General features: G+C 45.5%; 1 protein-coding gene across 10 annotated transcripts in view; it reads right to left on the bottom strand.

Moving 5' to 3' along the window:
* ZNF185 (zinc finger protein 185 with LIM domain) overlaps positions 168-15,185 on the bottom strand; it is a 57,202-nt gene continuing 42,184 nt past the window's right edge. For 5 of the 10 annotated variants that reach the window (XM_021405690.1, XM_021405691.1, XM_021405692.1 and 2 more), the window contains 14 exons: positions 14,009-14,107; positions 13,242-13,349; positions 12,532-12,627; positions 10,689-10,769; positions 10,360-10,461; positions 9,759-9,914; positions 8,377-8,490; positions 8,021-8,116; positions 6,678-6,779; positions 5,209-5,277; positions 3,690-3,770; positions 3,228-3,330; positions 2,588-2,686; positions 168-1,879 (listed from right to left, as the gene is read on the bottom strand). In XM_021405690.1, the coding sequence (XP_021261365.1) occupies positions 2,588-2,686; positions 3,228-3,330; positions 3,690-3,770; positions 5,209-5,277; positions 6,678-6,779; positions 8,021-8,116; positions 8,377-8,490; positions 9,759-9,914; positions 10,360-10,461; positions 10,689-10,769; positions 12,532-12,627; positions 13,242-13,349; positions 14,009-14,107 (1,306 nt within the window). In that variant the 3' untranslated portion in view covers positions 168-1,879. The remainder of the gene's footprint in view (positions 1,880-2,587; positions 2,687-3,227; positions 3,331-3,689; positions 3,771-5,208; positions 5,278-6,677; positions 6,780-8,020; positions 8,117-8,376; positions 8,491-9,758; positions 9,915-10,359; positions 10,462-10,688; positions 10,770-12,531; positions 12,628-13,241; positions 13,350-14,008; positions 14,108-15,185) is intronic. The other 5 variants (XM_021405696.1, XM_021405694.1, XM_021405695.1 and 2 more) reach the window with 5 other exon arrangements.

The raw sequence follows: 15,185 nt of genomic DNA on the forward strand, positions 1-15,185 counted from the left end.
CGCCCCCCCGGCCCCTCACGTCGCTCCCTCGGGCCGAGGCGGGATGGAGGCGGGGCCGCGGCCGCGCTCCGGCGCGGGGGGCCGTCTCCGTGGTGACGAGCGTCGCTTCTCGCGGCCTTCACGTGTGCTCGGGTGGTTCCACGCGAAAACAGCAACGTCACTCGAGATGCACGCGAGCCGTGGATTTATTGGAGGTGTATGCTGATGTTACATAATTGCTACAGGACAATACAGCGCCAAAGAGATGGTGCAAAACACACAGCGGGTAAACCTGCTCCCCAGGAGGCCACACAGCCACCAGGTATTGCCAAACACAGATCATCTTCTCAGAGGGCACCTGCGACCGTAGGCCTGTTCTGTTCGGAAGGCATCAGCTCCTGCCACGTTAATAACCTAGCAGTGCAGCAGCGCACAGGGCCTGGCCTTGGGCCTCCGGCTGTACTGGGCACGCTCAGAACTGCAGAGCTCCCCATCAGACACAGCTTTCGGGTCTCGCTCTGCAGCTTGCCGGTAGCGGAGCTGCTAGGATTCCAGCTGGAGTTCCCATCAGGTCATGCAGTCCGCTCCAATAAATGGCTGTGGCCTAAAATGTAGTGCTATGTAGTGCTGGTGCTGTAAAAACACGAACTTGCTAAGCTTTTGCATGCATGCCAGCTTCCATCACTAAGAGCATAAAGAATTATCTGTCTAACAATAGTCTGCTTAGAGCTTTTGCCGTCCCCTCTTGGCATGTAAGAGCTACTACAGAACTGGTGTTTTGCAAACATTCCTAATGCTTTAAAAGAGAAAACAGTAACTCTGTGGGCACATTGAGAGCTGTACCTTTAAGGCACAGAGCTTCAAGCTTCCAGTGCTCAACATTCTCAATCTCTCAGCATCCAAACTAAGGGCTAAAATGATGCAGCTCCGACTTTTAGTATGTACGGCACCTGCTGGAAGGTCGGTTTTGTGAATGAGCATTTGTGATGTAAATAACTTACAGCAATAAAAGAGGCATCGCAGCAAGCCTTGGTGAGGTGGGGGGAAATACAGATTTCAGCCAAGCAGTGTTCTTGTCAGGAGAGCCAACTGGGATACTGATTCTCTGGCACAAGCCGTATGGGCATTGGGCACCTACCATCAGAGCCCGAGCGAACACTCTTTCACTTGGTAGTTTATCTTCCCAAACAGACAGCAGACACAGTAACTGCTGAAGGAATCCACGAGGGAGTAGGAAGGGAAGGGAAATTACAGCTGACACACACAAAAAAAAAAGTGAATTAAGTGAGTCTGAAAGTGCCCCTGAAAGCCCATGGAAAGCAAATGGAAATCAGGCAGAAGCTATTTCTAGGCAGAATTTGGGGGGTGAAAGAAGCAGAAATAGGCTTTGCTAGGAGCTAAATTCAAACCCTCCCAAGAATCCAAATCTGGTGTTTCACACTTCTCATAGCTGCTTGCTTTGTGCCAGCTGACACGCACTAAGCTGCAACCTGACTGCAGAAATGAAAGAAAAAAAAAATAATCAGAAAAGGTTTCTCGCAGTTAAATTAAATAGACCTAAGGAGCTCTGCCTGGTTTCCAGCACAGGAGCTATCTGGAATCTTAATGAAGTTAACGACAGGTGGAGGGGCTCAACACCTTGGGAAAATCAGCCTACCTATCTTTTATAGATGACACTGCCTTATCTTGTTAACATTGGCACTTGTCTTGCATGCAGCTGACAGCATAAGCTAGAGGATGTTAAACTCATTCATTGTGATGAGGCAGCGAGAGGGAAAATAATTTGCAGAAGAGGGGAGCAGGAATTCTGCTATCTTAGCCAGTCAGGAACTGGTAGATATATTCAGATATGTGCTGCTGAGGACTTTCCACTGGCTGCCTTCTCCAGCGTTGCAAAACCCTGCAAGCAAATAAAGAGAAGGTGAACGCGGGAGCTGAGTAGCACACAAAAAACACAGCATTACAAAGGTCAGTGGAGCAGGTGAACGTGCAGGAAGGGGCTGAAGAAGACTAGCTAGTCACATTGCATTAAGAGACGAACAAAGCAGCCATGTACGTGGTGAGGCAGGTGCCTCTTTCTCCCTCCTCCTCTCCATCACAGGGCAGAGGAAGGAAAGGAGGCACCTTTCCTTCACAATCCACCTCTGATTGCCATTGTGTCGATACATACCCCATCCAGACTATCAGATAAAACCAGGAATTAGACTGGAGAGCATTTTGTTACTTGTCAACAGAATGTACAACTCTTTAGTTTTCCCAGTGCTTTACGTGAAGCAGGTTAGACCAGGACAGGAAGGAGAACCTTACCCTCAGAGGGGACTCCCAATCTCTGAGGGATATTTGTCTCTCACATCAGCCAGTCTTCTGCTTGCTTCTGGGAGTGGGGCTAGAACAGTGTGTCTGTCACATGATGACCCCAGGTTCTGACTGAGACCCCTGGGGCCAGCTGGTACGTGTTTCTAGCTACTTTTGCAACAGGGGTGATACCTTCCCACTAAAAACCCACTGAAAAATTCAGTGACTATGAGGGTTAAAAGCCCTTTGCTCAGTAAACACTACATGAGCTCTCTCATCCAGTCCTGTATGCTGACACTAAAGGAGGACTCACCTAGAAGAGTTTCTCGTAGCACTTGTCACAGTGGACAATATCCCGGTGGATGAATATTTTATCCAGAAGATCTCCCATTGCTTTGTGACAAATTCCACACTGCCAGAGAAACAACAGAGGTGGTTGAACAGTAACCAACACACCATGGGCTGCTGTTAGTGTGATGGGGGCAGATAAATGAACAGTGTTCCAGTTTTTAAAGTGTGAAGATGCCAAAGCAGTGACTTCTGAGACTAAACGTCCCTATAACAGACAATTGGCACTGCAGGCTTCTTTCACTCACACCCACCATTTCCACAGGCTCCACATGTAGATTCTACAAAGTTTTAAGAGATTCAGCGAGCCCCACACTGGGGAAAAAAGGCCACAAAGCAGCAAGTCTAACACAGGGACATGAGGGAAGAGGGTACTGCTATCTACTAGATGACAATTTATATGCATTTATATGAGATGAAAATCTTCTGGGAACACAACAAGCATCTGTGACTGCATCATTTTTTGCTCCAATGTGGATGCGAGCATGTAGCATAGCTTGTATAAGTTAAACAAAGTTTCAGAATTTGCACCACCTCCCAGCACCCTATTTCACAGCAGCACAAGGAAGGCAGTCAGCAGTAAAGTTTTGTTTGTTTTTTTTTACCCTGAAGCAATATTCATGGCAGTAGATGTTAAGGTGTTCTATTATGATCTTAGGGCAGTCTCGGATCTCACGGCTGCAGTAAGTACAAACAGGTTCGCTGGACCTTTGAAGGAACAGAAAAGTGAATTCCTGCACCATGGTGCCTCTGTAACACAAGCAGATTCCTGTCTCATCACTGGTAAGGAGGTTTCTTAACACCAGCACTGCTCCGCACCAGATTCCTGCTTCTACATGTATTCGACTGTACCAGCAGACAGTATGGAGGAACACGTTATAACCCAGGGATGCAGAGACAAGAACAGCAGGGCAGTACAGAGCTTTGAGTCAATATCACTGTGTTTTCTGAAGATCATTTAAATTTCATGCTATGATTTCACCAAACGAGTACCAATACTCTAAAAGCGTTAGTCATTTCTATTTAACAGTGTACCAAAACCCCTACACAGCCCCAAACTCTCCTACCTCTGCAGGGGTGCACTGGACACGTAGCTGTGGTGGCTGTAGGTTCCTCTGTCCAAATCGGTCAAATCTACAAGGCTACCACTGGAGACAGAAGAAAATGTCAGAACTTGACGATTATACGTGAGAAGAACACCACAGATGGGATCATTAATGATTAAACTTAAAGTCCTAACTGCAGTGTCCCAGCTACCTGTTCCTTGGAGAAAAGGACGATCCTTCCAAGGTAAAACTGTCAGCAGTGGCATCTCCATCCTTGCACTCACACTGCATGCTCTGTGAAGGGGTGGCTATACCCTGCTCCCAGCCCCATACCACAGTCAATGGTGGGCCAGACCCACAGTGCTGCTCTCAGAGGTCCAAGCAGATTTGCACAGAATGGGTACCTCCAAGGGCAGGCCAAAGGGGCAGCGAAGATCTGGGGGCCACAGCACCCATGTCAGAGCTCTGAGAAATGTGTCTGGCTGCCGCTGTCAACACTGAGAAAGGATGTGGGCAGCATGGCTGGGAAACTGGGGAAGTACCTAGAAATGGGGCCCCTATGAGCCTGAGGCTGTGGGAAGTGGCACAAGCACGGAGATGAGGGAAAGATCCCTCCTCCAGTCTGCTTCCAGCCACAAGCTGCCACCCACTAACTCCTTGCCAGCCAGGAACAGGCAAGACACACATCCTTGCTCTCACTTAGCTGAGTGTTCCCTCTCTGTCCCCCATTTGCCTGAGGTTTTTAAATGGTGCAGCAACATCTCATCTTTGGCCGCCGAGATCTGCTTTTGCAGACCTATGGGAAAGGCTAGAGATTTATGGAGTCTGTAATCAGCTCCCACAGCAATGCCAGCACAGCACTGGGGGAGGATAAATGCCAGCAGGGAGGCAGTGAATGTGGCATTAACTGGCTGCCACGTCAATGGAAGCAGGGCATACCCAGAGCCAAATTCTGCTCTCAGTCATATTGGTGTCAATCTGGAACTTATTTACCTGTGAGCAGAACAAAAGAGTGAAGATTTTAGCCTCAGAGAGGCATCTTCTCATAAAAGACTCTCTGAGTGAGATCCCACAAACCCCGCATTTCCTCACCAATTCCAGACTTTTTGTTTCTGTGCGTAAATGTGCAGTGGAGCCTGACAGTGCCAAATGTGCAGCCTAAGGAACTGCAGTGAAGTGTTTTTGCTGTCATCTCTCACAGGCTGTCCTCACTAAGCGGGGGATTTTAACCCCCCCACAAGGACTTACAGGACACAGGTCCTCCTGTCACTGCAATGGGACAAGGCAGCACAGTGCAGCATTGTAGCAAGATCTCTCTGGGTCCCCAAAGCAGTATTGCTGTCTTAGTAAAACTCTTTGCCCACCCAATGTAATAATCCCTCCAGGGCTAATTAGCTCAGGCACAGTGCCATGCTGACACAGTGCTAATGGTTCCAGCTTGGGAGCTCGCTTGGTGTGTATTAGCTGGCAAAGTCGTACGCTGTTTGTTTTGCACTTGTATATAGACACAAGACTGACTGACTCTGAACGCTCCTCATACCTGCCATAGCGTGGGGAGGCTGATAGCTCACTGCTGTTCACGTACTCCTTCACAAAGAGGACCCCTTTTCTAGGAATAGATGGAAGTAGAATGAGATGCATTTGCATTAGAAAAGGCTGAAACTAATGAGAGACAGCGCAAGGGACCACATGTGTGCACTTGGACACGTACTGTGTGCATGAAAAAGGAGTGAGATGCTGCTGTTCTCAAATAAATACTGAATATCAAGCATTCTTGCTAAATAACACCTAATATGCCCTCTAATTAACCCACCAAAACAAATCAAGTTAATTAGGAAGAATGGGATGGATAATACAACACTTTCATCCAGTTATCCCCTGTTTGGCAGGGATAAGTCCTTTTCAAATCGTGTCAGGATTACGCACACAGTAAGTATTTAGAGAGTTTGTGGCTCTGTCCTTTAACATTAAAACCCTACAGGCACAGCAATACCTACACTGACCATTTTGTTACTGGAATCTCTGGCGCTCTCATGCATTATAAATTGCTACCGGTCTGTCTGTGGGATGTTTTTTCTTACAGAGCTGACCTTTCTTGCATATTCCTCCCTCTTTAAAATTCTGATTTCAAAATGACATGCCCCCATCTGTCTGTCTGTCTAGAGCTCTGTCACAGTTTGAGGGGAGACACCGTGCCCACCGGCTCTCTTCCCAGAGCCATGAAATGAACTAATCACGCTATTTCTCCATGGTTCATTTTCATCGCTGCCTTTAAGCTATGATTAATCCTCTCTTCTTATATGAGAAAACTAAACCGTGTCACAGATACAGACAGAAAAGCTTTAAAGCTTTTCTTTTTTGTTGTTTTCAGCATAGACATTTTCCATGTGTATATGTGTTTCCGCTATTTAGACAGGCATTGTGATAAGCAGGCTGTGGCAAGGCCAGGAGGACCCAAATGTTGCCTATCAAAGCCTATGCTGACCTGTCACTAGTTTGAAATCCCTCCCTAAATTGAGTAAAACCGTGCAGCAGTTTCCATCTTTGAGATGGAGCATGGGAAACTACAAATCCCAAAATACTGATCTGTCTTCTGTAAAAGGAGACAGATCCTGTTCAAGGCTTAACAGGATCTGATGCACGTGGCTCATCATTGACAAGGCAAAGAGTCTTCCTCTACTTCTTAATGAGCACGTGGCATGAGGAGCTCCATCATGTCCCTCCAGCTACAGTGTGTTTCAGGGGACTCATGATTTTGCCAAAGGTACAACTTACACTATGAGCTACATTCTAGTGTCTAAAAAAGAGTGCCTGGAGAAATACACTCAGCTCCTCTTTTTCTTTTGGGTGGCTCTGGCCACCAGTGTCTGTATTCCTAACTAGAAGAGGCTGAGAAATGTCCCATGGCCCAAAGGACAAGTAGCAAAGCGTGGCTTATGTTCACCGAACAGGATGGCTGCATGTAAAACCTGCACTACTGGAGGATCATGACCACCCATTGCTCTTTACCCGGCAGTGCTGGAATCGGACTGGTACCCAGAAGCTGCTGGGCTGTTGTATGGTAAGGTGGCAATTGGAGTGCAAATCCTCTCAGTTGAACTCGAAAGAAGCCTGGCAAGAGAGAGAAAAGTCCGTGGGCACTGGAAACAAAAGCCATTACATGATCCAAGCTGGCAGCCAAGAAAAGACCTACCAATGCTGTTAGGAAGGTAATTTAGGAAGGTGCAGTGTTAAACCTCTTAACCACCCAGATTCATTTATCTTTACTGCAGATCAAAGAGGATCCTTCCTCTTTATATACCTGCCACATATCAGCAATATACGGCAGCAATATATTGGCAGAAGTGATTTGGAAAAGTCTCATTTATGGGGCCATGGGAGAAAAGATCAAAAGATCTTCAAATGAGCACAGACCAGAACGTAGCCTGAATGGAAGCAATTATAGAATTAAACTGCATATGGCATGTTGCAGGAGAGGAGGAGAAGGGAGCATATAAGCCAAGGTAGCCTGAATGGAAGCAACTGAAGAATAAAACTGCATTTGGCATATTGCAGGAGAGGAGGAGAAGGGAGCATATTGGCCAAGGTCCGATTTAACAGTCCCCAGCTTAATCATTTCCAAAGCGGTAGCAGAGAGAAGGTGGCAAATCAACGGCTACTAAAACATCTTCAGAAGACAGCTTTGCCTATCCACTCAGCAATGAGAGCTGTTAATTCTGCCTCAAAGGGATAAAGCTGGTCTTGCCTAGAGCCAGAGCTAAGCTACCAAAGGATTTCATGCCTCCTGCTTACACCCAGAACACACTTCCTCTTTACTGATCCAACACTGAGACCTACACTGGTGCTTCCACATTGTGTCAGGGTGCACGTAGATAGACTGACACTGCCATGAAGGACTGCAGAAAGCTCAGAGTACCAGTATTCCACGATGGTATACCAGTATTCCAATAGCCTTGTTCTATGACCAGTTCAGTCATTTAATCACTGGCTTTCTGGAGAGAGTTATCTTCTTTCTCGACATTTCTCTTTGATTTCAGTGCTCTTTTTTTTTTCTGTCATCTCTGCCAAGGCTGATTTCTGGCCAAGGGAGCATAGCCAGGAACCAGCCATTCAATCTCCTCTCACTCCATTCTGAAACCCTCATAGAAAAAAGATCTCAAGAGACCAGATATGTATATAACACAGACCTGTGCTAGGTTAGCTTTTGGTTAGGAGCTGTTTAAAGGAAGTTCTGTGACACATTTACACCCTGGAAACAATTCTTCTCTTTCGGGTTTGGCTTTGCTTCCTAGCTCCTGTTCCACAGCAGTTTCATGGAAGTTCCATCACAACCATCAAAACTACCCATTTACCTGGTGCTGTTATAGTTTAAGCTGTCCATGTAGAACGGCACCCTGTGGCTTCTCTGGGAAATGGACATGGTGGTATCTCTGGGAAGGGAGTGGTGGCTACGAAAGGAAGTGATACAATCTCAAGCAATGAACTTGAGCACATGAGCGATTCTTACAAGTGGCAAGAATCTTGGCTGAATGTCTCTCTGCTCGGCAATGAAATTACTCACACATCACAGCCATCCATGCAAAACACAACTTACTGAGAGGGCTTAGACCCAGGGAATTATGAAGAAATGGGTCAGGATGCTCCAGATATTGAATAAATCTAGCAGTGGAATGTTCTTTAGTCTAGATCCCACCCTTTGACTCCTTACCTTGTAGTTATAAGGTTAAATTCACAGTGCCCCCTGGCACTACCACTGCCATATCTGCTGCTCCTAGGGCTGCTTCTCCCATCATAAACTCTCCCTTCATAATCCAAGATAGGTCTGGCAAGGAAGCACAAGGCTTTAATTACATTATACCAGGAACCACTTGAATCCCCACACTGGCTAACTAACATTTTGTCTCAGCAGTTTCTCCCTTAGCGCTGCCTGCTTCACCCATGCTGGTTTTACAGCTGCAGCATGCATAGAAAGCTCTGAGGCTAGGAAAACTACTCAGAATCCAATGATAGAGAATAAAGCTGAAGCAGTTCATAAATGGACATACTGTGAATATTCTTTCCTCTCCTAATGCTCTCCAAAACCACCATCTGCAAACGTGAACTGCTGACCAGCTGGCCCATCTGGCTATCAGACCTGCACATTTTCATTTCTCCAAGACAGAACTTATTATCAAGATGGCTTTAAACTGCAGGCAAAGCTTGGGCTCTTTCAATGGCAAAAATGAGCTTATCACTTATGGTCATTCTTTTTTTACAAGTGCTCTGGGGTACAGATTATGTTTATATTGTATATTAGCACTCTGATCCTGATTAAAGCTTCAGGCAACTGTATCACTTAAACAATACTGAAAAACACTGAAAAATCAATGCTGGATTAAAGAGAGAAAGAGAGACAAGCTAAGCTTATCATGAGAAAAGTCCTGCTCTGGGCAAGACACACACACAGTGTGTGATACAAACCCAAGGGCAGGAAGGAAGCGAGAGTTTACTACACTGCAGAAAGGCATGTTAGCATCACAAAGTGCCAGGGGGTGCTGACAGAATTTGAAGTACAACAAAGGTCCATTCCAGTTGTTCTAGACCTAGTCCATGAATGTCTCCAAATGCAAACGAGCTTTCTTACACCAACTCTGAAAAATGCTGAGATGTGAAAAGCCACACTCAGATCGCACAAATTTATCTGATAGTTCTAAAGCATACAACTTGTCATGCAGCTGTGTCACTGAGGGTCACGAGAAATCAAAACCAGATCATTCTTGAGTTTTGCAGTTACAGAGGAAAAACAGATGTGGTCTCTAAACATCTGTCAGGTGTCTGGGCACTATGGAGGCGGTCTGAACACGACCTGCCAAGAACTCTCCAGTGTTACAGAGCACTTATTAGCCCAGATCTTATCTCCAGCCCTTCAGGTCCAAAAATGAGCTTTGCTGCATATGTTGTGGGACATGGCCATCCTGTTGGTCTCTCTGGGAACAATATCCTGTTCTCACTTCTCGATGCAATAATCATACAGTATGAATCAGAGTTCCTGTCAAGTATTTCTGTGCCAGCAGCTTTCACTGCCTCCGCGTCCCTGCCCCAAATCCTTACCTTCTGGTGCTGAATCCTTGGCTGTCTGCATAGGATGGTATCCTATGGCTGGGTGCTGACACACTGGTGTTAAAGGGCTGGCGGTCCATGTACAGTGGCATGGGATGCTGAGTCTCATATGCACCAAGAACACTCTCTTTCGAGCTGAAGTTAGACCTGCCAAAGAATTAAGGCCAATTTGACCATAAAGCCAATGATTATTTGCTATGACCAGCTCACAAGTACTCAAATGCCTCTATGCTGGCAATAGGGAAAACCTGGGACACTACACCGTTAATAGGCACTTAAGGCTAGGAGAATGGCAGAGGTCTGTACTATTTCCCCTCTCTAAATGAGCTGAATTCCTAGCACAATGAACAGCTGCAAAATTCAGCCGTGCTCTAAGCTAATTTGATACCTAAAATTAAAACTTAACAAGCGTATTTGGGTGAAATCCTAGACTTAACATTTCCTTTGTCAGTATCATTGGATTAGTGTACACAGGAGGAGGAATTTACATAGGTTTGGGACTTCAGCCAGGACAATGTCACAAAGCAAAAATGGAAAAAGATGAGGATTTGAAAGAGGTTAATGGGCTCCCAAGGGGATTGTCTCACTGTACCTGGCTGCCATTGGGCTAGGCTCATTGTGTCTCCAGGCTCCTGGGCTCTCATGGTGGCTATCCATGGCAGGAGGGGGTTGTTCTTCATAACCAGGAGTGGCCCTGGTCAGGGAGGAAAAAAGCCTGTCAGTAGTTTAAGCACTTGAGCCTTTACCCGTCCACTATGAATAAACACAGTATCAGCATGATTATGTTGGTTTCCAAATTCTGCTCCCTCCATTTTCACTAGCCAAAAAATAAGCATTTGTTGTGCCTTCAAACAGGGAGTTAGGAGAACACAAGATGTGCAAGGCAGCAGTGAAGACAGGCTTGATTTCCTAGCCGCATACCTTTCCCAGCATGAGTTGGATTCATTTCCACTTTGGGTCTCTGGAGCAGTGGTGCTGCCTTCTCTAGGAAGAGAGCTAGACCTGCCAAGACAGAAGACAATTATAGTTTGCAAAAGTGTCACTGAGCACATAATTACTGTAGGATGTAGATGCAACCTCTGGTCAGTCTCCTCTCTCTAGAAAAGTATACTGTTACTGCATGGAAGGATGCCAAATAATTCAAAGTTATGATGGAAAGAAAAAGAAGGAAAAGACACATTTCTTCAGAAATAAGGCTGAAATGAAAGAAAAACGTAGCTCATGATGAACATCAGTTATCTGTTTAGTCTCACCAAATGTGGCAGTTAATTCACGTAACTATGAGCATTATGGCTTATCCAGTACCTCTGTGCTAGATTTCAGACTGCTAAATGCATGAGCTGTCTTACTGGGATACCATTTCAGAAGCATGTGCAATACCTTTCCTGCATCCACTGCAGAACAACCCTGGATTTGCACACCTACACTGACCTAGGGAGAAGTTTGTTCACTTTTTGTGACTATTTTAGTGTATTTATGCATGCTAACCCCTTTAGGAATATTGGTACACTACAGAAAGTTCTTAATCTAGCATGAATTCCTGCATCAAAACTGCATTTAATTAGACTAAAACTTATTCTTAACATGCTTTCAAAGGTCCTGTCTTGAAACATTACAGCTAATGAAAGAGGCCTTTGTCAGCCTTTGTCCTGTACTTGCTATTATTTGAGTGCTTCCCTTCACCAGCACTGATTCAATCCCCGCAATTTCACCAAATGCAAGGAAAAAAAAACAACAAATGGTTTGGTCGCCCAAGTGAAAGCGAGCTAAATTTAATTTGCTCATTTTATAACAAAGGTAGATCTTCCAGCAAAACATGCTCACCGAATTTTAGATTCCCATTCAGGGTGGGATGTTCTGAGTAAGTACCTTGAGAAAACTTTCTCCAGAACCTCAGAATAAAAATCAATTTACTGAGCCATAAAGTCTGTCAGCATGCATGGCCCTGCTTGTGGTAAATGCAAAACAGTTTGCTTTCTCTTAACCCATAAGCGAGAGGGTTCATTTAAGTCACACTACCTTGCTTTTGTTGAAGGCTAAGGAAGTACAGGGAAAGATATGATGGGTCAGGTGGATGTGCAGTAATATGGATAGCCCCTTGACAAAATGTCCTTGCTTGAAACTAAATGCTTAATGGAAACAACAGTGGTCAACAGAAAAGAGCAGGAGATAACTCCCAAGTCTTTCAATGGCAGACACGACTGCTTCCTTGGTGAGTCCGATCCAAAAACACTGCACCTGGAAGCACTAGGACTTGGTCAGCTTGAGGACTTATCCATAGGAAGTTCACGGACTGGCAAAGGCATGGAGCTACCAAGGGATTGCCTGAGCTTCTTCCACCAATTTGTTGGGGGGCACTTGAGAGAAAGTTTTCTTTTTCTTCAGCTGTCTAACTTCTGCTCACGTCACTGAGGACTGGGAACAGCTCCTTCTGCCTCTCTTCTTGAGGAAGAACTACAATTTGGAGTATCTGTGGAACATCCACAATAGCTCCATTTGCTGGAATGACCCAGCAGGACAAAAAGACACTAGCATCATTGCTCTCTCCTTGCCTTTTTTTCCTCCACTGCCCCTTCCTGAGCTCCCCCCTCCACACTCCACTGTCCCACCACTCACTGTGCATCTCCATGCACTCATTTAGAAAGTTGAGACTGGCGACTCCTGATCTCAAATGCAGCATCCTCAGTCCCTCCTCCAAAACAACCTGCAGTAAATGAATTCCCCACGTTCTTAATCAGAAAAAGAATTCTGTCGTTTATCTTGCCTTCTTGAAGCAAATTCTTCACTCTGCACATAGGATGATACTCCTGTATTATTGTCTGTGCTGCCACTGGTGCTGTCCTTAGAGTATGGCATGGACCTGGGGGAGAAGAGCAGTCTGGTTTACAAGTTGATATGGAGATAGATTGTTCACTGAAAGACATACACGAGGAAGCAGAATTCTACCAAGAGCCTCAACATTTCATATTTACAAAATACAGACTAGAGCAGTCAGTCCACAAAGTCCTTCCATTTGGCCATGTATCCATGCACTGTTTTGCATGAGGAAAGCTGAAAACACTCAGGCAGCCCCTGAAAGGCCAGCAGAGCCACATCTCAGTGGGAAGAAAAATGGTGCCAGGGTGACCAGAGTACAGCCTGAGATCTGACACTGCCTGGATAAGGTTGGAAACAAGCCCCAGCACTACCACGGAGATAGTTTATTGGCCTGTGTCTCCAGAAGAAGTCTCTGCTTCTAAATTTAACTTCTAAGTAGCAGGTCCTAGCAGTCCAGCTGGACAGTGTGTGATGCCTCCTGCTAATCAGGATGTTTTCTCCCAGGTTTTCACATAAAACCACAGTAGAGCTGCGTCAGGAACACTAGGGGAGCCTGAAAAAAGATTTTTATCAAGATGTATTAGTGGGAGAAGACACACAAGGAGCTAACTCTAACCCCACAGGAAAAGGAGGGATGGATGGTGAGTAATTCCTTACGTTGCCATACTCAGGTCATGGTCAGCATGTTTGTTTGACCTGGGAGGCTCTGGGTGGATGTCAGGACGTTCTTGCCCCTTCTCAGCATGGTGGTTTGAGTCAGAAAACCTAAAATAAAAAGCTGTGCTTAAAACAGTAGAGAAGAATCAGGCTTGAAGTAGATAGACATCCATTCTCTAGACAGGAGGCATAAGGCATAGAGCAGGAGACACTGTTTACTTGGCCAACGCTATTCCAAACCGCCCTGAGGTCAAATCTGGTGGAAATCATGCATACAAATCCCACTCTGACTTACAGGAGCACAGCTAGAGGCCTTTCAGCTGAGACTATCACAGAAGAAAAACATCAGGTACAGGAGAAAGCACTCAGGTCAGAATTCCTGACAGACTGACAAATTCTTCTAACACCTTGATACCTTCATGCATGATTCTGCAGCATTCATAATTGTTGGATAGTACTTGCTGAGATTTATGGGCAGCAACAGCTACTGTCTGCCACTGTAGTACCAAAGGTGTCATGTCCATGGACTGATGACACGTGCTGTCAGTGCAGGAATTAGCTCTTGAGCTTTACACACACACAGTACTCAGCTGGTTTTTCCCAACAACATGGGTGGGACTGCCTGCTGTAATGTGCCATTATAAAGTCCCTACCCATGGTTTCAAGGCAGAGGAGAAGTTCTGTGGTCTCAGCGACAGTGAGAACAGAGTAAGACAAAGAACAGTGAAGTGAACAGATACTTTGGGTTAGTTCTAGAAATCACTTACCCTCCTTGGACCATCTCTAGCTTATGGTCATGTGAGGCCAGCGTGTTCTCGCGTTCCCTGTTTCTAGAGGTGTTCCCCTCTTTGAAATCTTGGAAGGACCTGACAAAGGAAAAGGAAACCGCATTCATGGCTGTCAGGCAGAGACATTTACTTAGTCCAGGGCACACTGAACAGTAAAAAAAAAAAGTCACAAGGCTTTGATGGAGGCTAAACTGTGACAAGCAAAACGAGGCACTGCCTTCAGCAAGCTTAACTGCTTGGAACTCAACAGGTGGGTCAAGCAGCAACATTTTCATAGCCAGAAATTAGCTCTTTAAAATACCAGTCCAATTTGTGTTCTATCTTAGACAAACATGCTGCTTTTCATCATGAAAGTAGACCTACAGGGTATCAGAGTATTTATGGTGACTATACCATGACAAGGCTGTGTATGTCAGGGCAGGCATCACGTCTGATGCACTGACAATATCTGAGGCTGAATTTGAGATGTTCCTCCCTGCCCAATATTCTGAAAGTTTCCTTGTAGCCAGAGCCACTCATTTAGAGTACCTAATGATATCACTCAACACAGCTTCATCTCCCCTTGCCTTTCTAGCTCAAACTTCCTTTGGAGGTATAGCTGCTGCTGTCCCTCAGAAAAGAGTTGGACATTATGGAGAAACCTGACCTCAATCATGCCACCAAGAGAGTATTAGATTGAGGAGAAATGTGGTGTGTTCCTAGTTCTAATTTAGGATGTAGTGCTAATTTAGGATGCAGTTTAGCCATCCATACAGCTGGCATCTGAAACAGGCATTCAACAGAAGTGTCTGAAAGGGGTGAAATAAAAGTATTAAGCATTTCCAGAAGTACTTCTTTCTATCCAGTAGCAATAGAGGTAGTCTGAAGAACTGCTACCAAGAAAAACTTCTCTTTCCCCACAGCAGACTCCTGAGGAGCAGTGAAGTGACTCCTCCCTCACCATCAGTCTTTTGGCAAAACACTTTTCAACTCTTTGAATTTCTGTTTCCTTACCTGGTGGGATAGGAACCCCTCTGGAGGAGAGCTGTGGCTGATGCACTAGGGTATTATGGCATACAGTGCTGTCACAGTGATGATGATAATGGTTCTTTATTTTTTTTTCCTACGAGTTTTGAGACCTTCACCATCTCTGCACCATGGTGCAAAACCCAAAAGG

This window comes from Numida meleagris, chromosome 8 (genome assembly GCF_002078875.1).
Source record: "Numida meleagris isolate 19003 breed g44 Domestic line chromosome 8, NumMel1.0, whole genome shotgun sequence".
Classification (NCBI taxonomy): domain Eukaryota; kingdom Metazoa; phylum Chordata; class Aves; order Galliformes; family Numididae; genus Numida; species Numida meleagris.